General features: G+C 40.2%; 1 protein-coding gene across 1 annotated transcript in view; it reads right to left on the reverse strand.

Annotated features, from left to right (window-relative positions):
- The window catches only part of FAM114A1 (family with sequence similarity 114 member A1), a 199,670-nt gene that overhangs the window by 12,751 nt on the left and 174,480 nt on the right, over positions 1 to 12,439 (reverse strand). The window contains exons 12-13 of the mRNA XM_085642273.1: positions 9,586 to 9,658; positions 5,117 to 5,170 (exon numbers count right to left, since the gene is read on the reverse strand). Coding sequence (XP_085498399.1) covers positions 5,117 to 5,170; positions 9,586 to 9,658 — 127 coding nt within the window. The remainder of the gene's footprint in view (positions 1 to 5,116; positions 5,171 to 9,585; positions 9,659 to 12,439) is intronic.

Here is a 12,439-nt window from a genome sequence, read left to right on the forward strand (position 1 = left end):
CATTTTTTTTAAACATAGAAATTCACTGAAAAAAACAAAGGTTAAAGATGTTATAGTTAGGAATTGTAATATTATGTTACTTTTCATTTCAAAGGGAAAAAGAAATTACAAATTCAATGAATAAAAACAAAGATTTGGGGGACAAAATAATTAGGTGAAAATGTCAGTTAAAACATACTATTTTAAACAAACAAAACCACATAAATTCACCAGTAACTATAACTTGTGCCCTAATGGAACTGTAACTCGCACCCTCACCATGCACTGCTAAATTCCTCAGCTATTACATCACTTATGACATGTTATATTGCATCATTGATAACATCACTGCAACATCTGCAATTACATCAATGATAACAACACTGTGCATGGTGGGGGTACGAGTTATATTTACTTTAGGGCATGAGTTATAGTTATTTGAGATACCTATAGCTGGTGAATTTCAATGGTTTTGTTTAAAATAGTATGTTTTAACTGCCAGTTTCCCCTAACTATAACGTACCTTTAACCTTTATTTCTTTATTGAACATATATCTATATATATACAATTTTAAAATTATTTAGTCAAGAATACAGTACTTAAGCGAGGAGATGCCTGTTGAATGTGTGGGAACCGACTGATTACTCGGCGCCGCAGACGTGGTGGGTGACTCTGGGATATATGATAGCCAAGCGTGATATTGCTCAACTGTGGGGATCCCAGAGGCCCCCGACGGTCTCGGCCTGGAAAGAACACATGGACTGGTGCATGTTTCGAGAAAAGGTGGTGTATGTGGCGAGGGGTAAGCCTGGGACATGGGTGAAAGTATGGGGCCCCTGGAACGCCTACCGCGGGGGTATCTGTGCACCACCGTTGCTGCCTGATACCTCGCCAGCCCCATCCCCCTAGCCGACTCATTCCCCCGCTGCCGGGCATTGGGTTCCCCCAGTCCTCGCTCTGCTCTCTTCCCCCTCTTTAGACTTCTGTGGATAGTTGGGATCCCCCCTCTAGGGGAGCACGTGCTGCTATTTCCGATTGTGGGTTGCCTTGTGGGTGTGGTTTTCTTGTTGTTCTTAATTTAAAATGAAACCGTATAGTGGGGTCTGGATGATGTGGCTTTTGACGTTGTTACCTCCTGAGCATGCTCCTCTGCAACACCACATGTTCCATAAATGTATATCGTATGTTCCTGTCATTGCTAGCGGCCGGCCGGAAGGTTGTAGGCCCATACTTGTATACTCTTGAGACTTGTAATAAACGGTTTCAAAAAAAAAAGAAAAAAAAAAAAACAAAAAAAAAAGAATACAGTACTTTGTAACCTTAAATGTACATGGCATGCTTCCAGGAAACACATCCTATTTATAATTTTTGCCCCTCATCCAGGCATCATCGTATAAGGCAACAAGCATTGGCATAGCCAATAGGTCTCGCCTTTGGGATCTTATAGGTGTTTAGCCAGAGCTACTAGCTCTGTCAAGCTATGCTGCAGAGCATTGTGGCTGCTGTGCAGCATTTTGAAAAGTCATAATAAAAAAGTGTTATAAGCATTTCTGTTACCTTATATATAAGCGAGACGACATTACGTACAACAGACCAACCCTATTAAAAAAAGAATATAAAAAATGTCTTCTAGGTTTTTTTTCGTGCAATGCTGGCAATTTCTTCCTGCCTGTTCTAATACTTGTAAACACCCATCATTATGTTAAAAAACAGCAATTTATTAGGAGACATAGCCTGACATTTGACTTCTGTTTTGAAGAGCAGCAAATGTGACAAGATAAATACGTAATGGATTTTTAGTTTGGTAAACACTTGTCGAGATCATCTGCATGTCTTCTGCTATCATCCACCAATCATGTATAGGGAAGAGGTCGATGGAAAGAATGTAATCTTCGTTCAAAAGCATCCATTTGATTAATTGCTAGTGAAAAACATTTGTACTTCTGCCACGTCGTGTGCAATCGTGAATCAGCAAAAATAGAGCATTTGGTATAAAGTGTGGTGGGGGAGGGCACAGACAGGCAGAGGAAAGAGGGGCGTTAGAAAAATGAGAATGGGAAGTTTAAGGGAGCAAAATAGAATCCCAATTCAGGAAACACAAAGAGACCTCTTGCACTGTTTATAATTTTATAATGGGTGTAACTTATTGTATACACTATATTAGGAGGTATGTAGCACTCTATACTCTGTCACTTTCTATAATGTGATGCATCCTGCTTCTACAGTCACACATGCTTCTATGCACTCACAGATATCTTCGTGTGCAGTAGCAAATGCTATTAGCATCCAATTATGCATGTAATCTACATATTCACAAGCACTCAGGCATGCACCCATGCGCTTGAACATATTTATGGGCATGTTCTCAAAAGGCACCTCTCGCACTTAACGTGCACCTCTTCTGTGTGCAACTTGAAAAGCCAATGTAGAACTTCAGTGCTACCTTCACACACCCGACGAGCAACATCCCCACTGAAGGGGCCCATGCTGTGCTTACAACGCGTCCCTGCAAATTGCAAGAAACCACGTTGCACTTAATGAGAAAGCATTTAAAGCAGAAAGGCGATGTGTAATAATATATGCATGGATGGCGTAGCACTGGTATGCAAAATATACCGGACGACAGAGTACCTAACAAAGGCATGCAGAATAGATGGTGGATTAACAGAGGCAAGGCTGGAGTAACAGAGTAACAAAGGACCTGTGGAATACCCTGGAGTAGGGGTATTACAGGTATTCAGTGCAGGCATGATATATTGCTCTTAACACATGCACGTAATACTTTCCAGCATGACGGCTATATTGCCCAGAGGCAGACCATGGGGGAGGCCTTGGGGGAGGCAGGTCGATTACAGACCAAATTAATAAGCAGACGGAACTGTTGTCTGGGTGGCTAAGTCGGTCAGATGGAGAGTAAAACGAAGACCCGGGAGGGTGAGTCGGACAGAGATCCTGAATCAGCATGGGGTCCTGAAATGTGGGTGAAGCAAAGACACACAGAGTATTCTGGGGTTCAGTGACGTGGGAGTACATTTGGGATCTGGGGCAAGGCGGCCGCGGTGCAGTGCAGACACGTAATCTAGCTCGTGGGTCTGACCCCGACGTGCTGCACACACACGGGGCTTGGGGCACTTTCTTTAACTAGAAATGCAGGGTATCCGTGGCCCTGCAAGAGTGGCTTGAGTTCAGAGGTCTCTGGGCACTTCCTGGCGCACTCACCTGGCTCATTGTTGGCAGGGGCGGGCTCATCCCCTATGGTCCGTAGGAGCTGTAAGTTCTGCTGTAGCCCATCTCGTAGGGCTTGGCCGGGAGGGAACGGAGCTCAGGCCGCCGGAGTGGTACTGGTAGGAGCCCAGCTGCCCAAAGGGGGAGCCAGCGCCTCCGCAGTGCTGCTGGTTGGTGTAGTAGCTGCTGTCTGTGGCAGTAGACACCACTAGCATGGGCAACTCCTGCGGCTTCTGAAGGCTGTGGTAGTTGCTGGAGGTCATCTGGGTAGAGTGCATGTCCGAAACTAGGCTGTGAAAGACACAGGTTATCGCTGGGTGTGCGCAGAGAGGCGGCGGCAGCGCTCACGGGCAGCGGACTGACTCCTGAGGAGTGATCACAGGCGGGCTGCAGCGGGCATGGTCACCCCAGTGGAAATAGAGGACTGGAAGAGGCAAAACGGTCCGGGCTGTCCGGTGGGGCGATCACTAAAGGGCTGCAGACATTAGTCCTGCCTGCGGGTCTCTGTCAGAGAAACACAGAGTACAAAACGAGCGCGGCGTGCCTAGTGTGCGCAGCGCTTATTAAGGTAAAAAAAAAAGCTATAACACAAGCACTTACTTTTTTTTTTGTTTATCGTGAAGGGTGGATAACAGAAAGAAACAAGCACGCGAGTGGTGCGCGCGCGTGCACCACTGTGACACATCTGTTTTAAATTATCGAGCACGCATCTAAAAACCAGATGGTGCCCCTGCGGGTAACCGCAACCAATAGGCCGTGGGCAGAGCAAAGGTGGAACATGCACCCGCCTTTGCCCAATTGTGTGCTGTCTTTCTTAGAAAGACGCACGCAAAGCCCAATAGGCTGTGCGAAAAAGAAAAAAAACACACGCTCAAGCGTGTGGTGAGCTTGGTGGGCTTTCTGAAGCCCCTTACTAAAAGTCTCGCAAGCAGCGCATGTGCCATGCTTTAGGCTCGACCTATAAATGAAACCAGGTCCAGATCAAGACAACACCACATAGCTTATATTACAAGTGCCTACATATTTGCGGTGTGGCGGGTAATGTGATTTACCGGTCCCAATGTAATTAAAAGGCACAAAGGAAGACTGGAGATCCACTGTTTTTCACGGACATATTTCAGAAGCTAAAATCTCCAGGAGAAATACTGAGTGTGAAATACGAAATAACCAGAAAGACTTGGGATCGCAACTACTGATTACCAAAGTAGTTCCTCATTTCTTAGAGGTCTCTCACAGTCTAACAAGTAATACAAAGTAAAGCTGCCTCCCCAAACTACTGATGCCTCCAGCATCAGTAAATAAGGACACATGGGCATACTTACCAAGTAATGCACCAGGGCAAAGTGACCCAATGAGTCAAGGAATCAGCATCCTCTGGATTAATTATCTGGAATAGTCGTCTGTCCACTTTGCCAAACTCAGCTGATAAACTGATTCATAAACAACACAGCGACTTGCTCACCTTCATCAGGAACATCTTTTACAACGCTAGGAGTGTCACTGGATTGTACATAGTCAAACCACTCTATTTAAAGGGATTTTATATTAACATTATTCTTATTCATGATCTACACCGGGCCATGCATGCTATCAGTCAACAGCTAGATGGTTCTCTTCTATGACCCTTCTTGTATTTTGAGGGCAGTCCCACCATCTTAGGTGAAAAGGAGAACACTGTATTCATTGGTAGAGTCAGTGAGTCATTTAAGGAGTGGCATTCACACAGGTAATTATGCAAGATTACTTAAGCAACACTTCCGTCGTTACTTATAAAGATGGCTATGTATTAACTGAAGTTGAAAATAGCCAATGTGGCTAAATTTATGACACAGTCATTTTATTTAACCTTGATCACAGTAACATTCTAAGGTGGCTATAAAATCAGTAAAGAAAAGACACGAAAAAGTTTACCTCTTCCAAAACACTGTTCACCATTGGGCTGAGAACCTCCGCTTTCTTTTTACTCTGTTAAAATGAAGTGCATATAGATTAATAAGGGATTACATAGCACATTTCCAATTGATTATCAATATTTGAAATAGCAATCATGTCTAAATTGTACTGTTTGGCTTTGGAAAGCATGTTAATGGTATTCTGTCAGATGCACATTTGAATAGCACATCTTTGGGACGTCTAAATTGATGCAATAAGGGTGATCTGATGGAATATTGGTGGCTATTTGATTTGTCATGGGAGGGACAACCAATTAAACCCTTGCTTGAAGATGGATGCCTCAGAGTGTGCCTATGGAAAAAGTCTTTCACTGTATATAAAGCCTAATGCCCCCTGTTTTTCACCAATCTGTATTCCTAGATTTTTAAAGTTCTTTGAAAAGAATTATAATGGGCAGAGGACATTCTAGTGTAAAGTAAAGAAGTGGGTCACAAAATAAGACTCTACAAGTGACCTGTATTGATGGAATTTGACCTACAGCCAGGAAATGTCATGACTAATACCCAGATTTTAAACCTTATGTGCCAGCAGACAACTCACATCAACAAACTTGTATGAAAGGTGTGCAGCACAGTCTAGCTTATAAAAAAAGTTTTAAATTAGGAAGGGTTACGATTTACAGGCAGTCACAGAAACATTTACACCTTCTGTTCGCCATTGTTTTTTTAATCATTGGGTACCTATTCATTCACATGTAATGTAATGTATTCAGCATTTATAGAGCGCACTGTGACCCTACGGGTATCCTGGCGCTTGAACACGTAAAAACCAGCTAGACTCTGAGTATATTGAAGGGCAAGGATCAAAAGATCTAAAACTTATATACTAGGAAAGAGCCAAGTCTTCAGCTTCTTTCTAAATAACAGCAGATTTTCCATCTGCCTAAATTCGGCTGGGAGTTTGTTCCAAGCTGTGGCTGCTGCAATGCTGAAGGCCCTTCCTCCTGATCGAACTCTTCTAAACCTGGGCACTCTCACCAGTTTGGCTGAGGAGGAACGGAGGTTACGCGAGGGGACATACCACTCAAATCTGCTTTGTAGTGGTTTGGGCCCAGAGCCATGCAGAGCATTAAAAACTATGCATAGCGACCTGAACTGTACCCTCTGCATAACTGGAAGCCAATGAAGCTCGGAAAGAGCCTGAGATGCCGATGATTGACGTGGTCTCATTAGAGCATCACATACACACAGCTGTCCCTTAAACAAATTGGGATAATGACTATTCCTAAAAATTCATTTTATTTGGAATCTGTGCTGAAAAGGTAATTGAATGAAAAAGGTGATTATACATGTTGGGAGTGGCAGAATTTCTGAGACAACATTTTTAAAGAACATAGATGACAATGATAGCATCTTATAGCCATGTATGTGCTGAGATAATATATATCATATGCTTTTCTAAATAGTGAACACTATTGGAAAATCTTCCTTTTTCTGCTCTCTTTAGTAGAGGAAGTGAAACAAATTTGTCAGCAATGGTACAAAATCTAAACATGTAGACCAAGACCTACTTTAGATATAGACATGTATGAGGCGTTGAAACAACAAGACTATAGGAGCTGCATTTCAGTTGAAAATCAGTGACAAAGAGGAGCACATTTACAAGAAACATTCCCAGCGGCTGACCTCATCTCTATGACTTAAAGCAATTCACCCGCTTTACTGAAATATATCGACATGGAAACAGTTGGTAAACCAATAGCTCTGGCCTTGGTGAGCTAGTACGAGAGTTTAATTGCTTTTATTTTTAGTAAGCATACACCACAAACATTAAAAGGACTAAAAAATAAAATACAGAGCCACTTAAATGTGCCCACTGTATGTTTGCAATAATAATTTAACATTTTTAAAACTCCACTGACGAGGCTGTTTTAATGGTGCAGCTTTTTTTAAACAACGCAGCTTTCAGTTGTGCCATGCATTTTATAATTATTATACACAAGACTAAAGCACCACCTAACCAAGCACTCAACTCAAAAGGGAGCTGCAATGTTACAATAACAACAATACTATAAAGAAGAGAGAAAATCAATCACCATGAAGGCATAAAAAAAACACACACTTTGAACCAACTTCGTCAGTGAAGAGAAGAAACAATTTTTAGGAGGACATGAACAAGCTTTGTGTGCTATTACTCTATAAAAAAAAAACACGCAGTGGGTAAAGTGGGCTGAATCAAAATGTGAATGACAATTAAACAGACCAACAGATAAAGCTCACTGACCAAAATAGCCCCTACTTATGTATATTATGTATACATATTTTGGAAAATGAATAGTATGCTGTCTGCAGACAGGGAGCTGCCTTATGCAAATCAGTCTTGGTCCTGCTCCAATAGGAATAGTCCAACCTCACCTGCTAAGCTAGATCTCCTCCAGATAGGAACAACAGCAACCCCAGATCTGTTCAGCAGAATCCTATAGCACAGTGAGCATGGAACTCGTGTCTAGACATACCAACCTCACCTAGAGCATCATAATGAATATAAAAGACATATCACAGGGATAATCTCTATGGGGATACCCGAACTGACAGACATAGTAGTGGAAACCTGGAACACTGTGACCAAAATGTTTGTTTTGGAGAGCCATCTCCTGGATAAAATTCCATTATAGGTGAATTGTAGAATGTAGAAAGTGTTGAGATTGGAGGAATTACAACCTGGGACATGATAGGTCTATTCAGCACTAAGGGTGTTTGGGGACCAGATGGCATGCAATCTTTCACCCTGCTGCAATATGATAACAATTAAATCTGAACTTTTTCAGATACCTATACCTCAGGCACAGAATTTATAAGTAAAAAAAGGAAGAGTGATACAGCTGAGCCAGAATGCACACCATTAGTGTGCTGGGTACAGGAGGAACCGCTCAGACGAAAAGTTATATTGGATATTTATAAGACATTTAAGCAAACTTCCCCGAAAGCCTCGAGAAACTGAGAGAAAAGTGGGAAAGGAATATAAGCTCATTTGACAACAAAAACTGTGAGAATGTTTTAATGCACCCCAAAGAGTGGCAATTATAACCGGATTCAAGTTGCTCCAGCCTTAAATCTTATATAGGATATATTACATTAGAGTACACCTAAAATCATTTCTAACATCAAACCATTGTCTGATTTTCTTTTGGGCGGTGGAAAAGATGGTACTTACCTTCATACTGTGTGACACTTTCCCAAGACCCAAACCTTCTGAGAGGGGGTGAAGGATTGTTTGACCAGAGTTCTTGGAAAGAAGGAGGTCATGCCAGACACATCAGGTTTTTTATTGAGGGAGGAAAATTAGATCTTGTGAGACACAATAAAATGCTCACTATTCATGGGTATTGTGGCAAACAAGGATAATGCTCAGAAATTGCGATGCCTGCATATACCAACAATTGATATTTGATGTATACACAAATATTGGGGTATGAAGGAGAGAGTGGTATTTTAAGTCAGAGGCTACCTTGGAAAGTTTGAAAAGGTTTACGTTTCAAGGATGAGGAAACTAGCTTTGGTGAGGATCGATCTTCCCCACTTCTACCCCTCTCCCTGTTGACCCAAGCTGAGAAGATGAAGTTTATGGGAACATGGATAGGATATACTGTACGGTGTGTGTGTAAATCGCTGAGGTGCGCCAATACTTTATTTAATATGGTTTTTATTGCTCATGAAAAAATAAATCATTATTAAATATGAAAAAATACATTTAGTAGAAAAACTTTAATCATTTGCTACAGAAACTTATTGTGGTAGCCAGTAAAGATAAATAACTAAGAGGTTTCTTCTACTTGTAGAAGTTAAAAGACGTACGTGAAAAAAAAGAAAGTAGAAAATCACAGTAAACAATCACTGAAGGACAATACTTCTCTGATACAACACAAAGGTAGTGTTCAAACTGCAACTTTGTCTCATTGTCAGGTCAAGCGAATATTATGATGCTCATTCGACACGAACACAGTGTCAGGCTGATTAGGTGTACTCTGTAAACACCTGCTGATTTAATTTCTTTGCTGTACTGCACCCCCTTATAATATCATAATTGTCTAGTACTTTGGAGGTTTTTTTGGTATTTGAAAGTGAGATATAAAATTGATGCTATGATGTTAATCGCTTTCCATTGAGCAGATTTGCTATTCCGTAAATTGCCATGCCCTTGACAAGTAGAGTTCAGGATTACAAAATAATATAAAGAACATCATTACTCATAATGAGTATGACTGTACACTTGCAGTACATCAAGTTTATAAAGCTTTGGGTTGTCTCAACCAGTGACAAAACCTAAAATATTACAATTATAAGCACTAACCAGAGACACTCGACATTTATAATCAATTTCCTCACTATTTCTAATTGCGCTTTGGAATATAACAGGCATTTTAAGAGTCGGCTGTAATACATAGCCAATTACAGAAATACAGATAATTTTAAAAACTGATGACTTACTCCAGCTGTAGTCAGGAAATCTGAAAAATTATTTGACAACGAAGATACTTCTTTACACATAGCATCATTTAACCTAAAAATAAAAACAAGATAACCATCAATAACAGAAATTTCCCCCTAGTACCTGTTGGAGAGGTTTTCATAGAATCCAAAAACAGTGAGCACTATAATTAGATGTGTCTATAGCGAGGCCAAAAAGATAAAAGAAACCGGATGCACTAATATATACCAACTAGTAACACTACTTTTGCGATGTGTGGAGTACAATACTCTATACATGTAAAAATCACTTAATCACAAGTTACATTCCACTAATTTGACCAAAATATCAGGAATATCTTGTAAACATGTTATACAAATTCATTCAACTAATGACCAAACATTCTATGACGAACTTACAGTCAATTTTGCCTGGGCCAAACACAAACACATCTTAATTTGCTAGATGTAGATGCTTAAGGCTGATTTTCGGAAATCCTAAAAATACCATGTGTAGTCTAAACCCCTCAGAATGTGCATACATACATATGCACTATATGTATTATGGAAAATCTCCATGTGCAGGAAATTGGTGATATTTCCACCATCACCTATCTGTGCATGTTTCTTCACATGAAAAATCATTTTCTAGGTGTAGTATTTTTCTCTCATACCAAAGTAAAAATGTAGAGGCTCATGCACTTTCTGCACCACCTACATCTGTATAATTTAGGTTTGAGTTGTCAAGAGCAGATAAGTGTAGCGAAGGTATTGTAAATGTTTATGAATAACGTCAAATCTTCTGTAGATTTCTCCACATTTGCATGGACGATTAGCTTAACACTTCCCTGGAACGTCTAAATAGGTCTCACATACAACTGCAGAGAAATCTGCCTATTTGAGAGACCTTACATTTGTAAGGAAGTGCTCTCAAGCTTTGCTCAATCCGCGCCATATTTATTATGCTATATACTGCAGTGCGGACTGAGATGCACACCTTTTTTCTTTTACCCCTACTGATTATCTGGTGAGGTACTGTTGAAAAATTGATATTGTGGTATGTGGTTGCAGTCCACACCACTGTATGTTAGAGTAAGCCTCTCACTACTTAAAACGACTCCTTAGGGGAGTATGAGTAACACACAGTTTAGTAGAAGGTCTTTCAGGAGTGGCTCAGTTTGAACGAGTTTATTATTGTCTCCTTTGATCATTGTTAGCACGAGTAAGCTGGGAGGTAGCAGCGCAGGCTATAAATGCACCTGCATATAAATAGGCAATATTTATTGTAAACGTTAAAAAGCCTTCCAGGAATGGAGCAATGCCATTCTTAGACAGGGGTTTTCACTATTGGGGAACTCGGTGAAAAGCGACAGGGCACAAAGCTCAAGCAGTCAGTTGGCCACAGATATTGAATGTTAGATCAGTGGTATTGGTTGAATCAATATCTGGGAATACACTATTGACTAATAGGTACACACACTGCACTTTTGTTAAGGAAATATGGTTTGGGCATGAATCACCTGAAGGATGAAATTCATTTTTGATTACAGGTGATTTTAATTTTCAAACGTATCTGTCTCTTTCACCCCAGAGAGAAGTTGCAAGTTGTGTACACAGTGCAACACAACCACAAATTCCTGTTGCACATAATGCTCCCTATAATACTAAGGAGCCTGAAATCCCTGTATAAAAAAGCCCATTGCTAATTTCCTGATTACTCAGCAACTTTTGACATCTGTAGTCAACTGTAATAATGAAACAAGGCAGCTGCTCGACTGTATTAAGTTATTATAGTTGACTTGCAATGGCAAAATCTCTGCTGCCAGAAGCAGCTTCCAAAGTTGAAGACAGCTCATGGAGCATGATTGCTGTGTACATATATTTAGCTACATATCTGTATTTATTCTAGAGGCATTTTATTATTTATTGCTCACAGCAACCATTAAGAACTATTTACTAGAGTCATCATTTATGTATATGCTCTATTTTTATTGCCATCTGCATTGTATTGCCTCTTATGAATTTACACACATGTGCTTTAGGAATAAGCTATGCATAGCGGGAAGAAGCTTTTTAACATTAAGTAATAACTTAGACAACTTTTGCATGGTAGTACATAAATGTGCACTTATATATAATTCTGCACAGTGTATGTAAGAACTTGTGCGCATACTATAGTTGTAACTTTCCCACACATGTTTAGTCAAATTATTTACATTGACCGAGATTTAATCCATCTGGGTAATCCAACTGAAAAATTGGATGTATCATGTAAATTAAGAGAGTAAAGAACTCTATACATATGACAACCTTTTTTAATGTGAGTAGTAAAAGTGTTAAAATACCTGTAACTATATGGCAGAATTCTGCTGGTTCTGTGAATGCAGGTGCTGACTGCATTACGAGAGAAGCATGCTAGAATTAAACTATGCATTCACTCTTGTTCAGGGTCAAACTGCCATACTGTATTTTAATATCACGACCTTACACTCACCCTAGAAGTGTTTAGAAAGGGTAGGCCCATTGGTTTTCATCATCTGCCCACTCATCAACAACAGAGGCAGAGAAGAAAGGATTTAAAGCAAGAGGATTAAGGTAGATAAAATGCTAGATGGTCAGATACTGTAATTCCTTCTAGTTTAAACCTGGGCCTCAGATACATCATTTTGGCATTTTGCAAGCTCAAACCCCCTCCATCCACAATACATATAATGTATTGTATATATCAAAATGTACTCAGTCAATGAAACCTTTTAATCATTGCTTACACAATCAACATTTTCAATTAGATGTTTAAAATGTTCACCATTATGCCTTGATATATTTGTAATAGCATCAGTCTTTTTAGTGTTTTTAAAGATTTACGACAATCAAA

The sequence above is a fragment of the Triturus cristatus genome, chromosome 2_2 (genome assembly GCF_964204655.1).
Source record: "Triturus cristatus chromosome 2_2, aTriCri1.1, whole genome shotgun sequence".
NCBI lineage: Eukaryota > Metazoa > Chordata > Amphibia > Caudata > Salamandridae > Triturus > Triturus cristatus.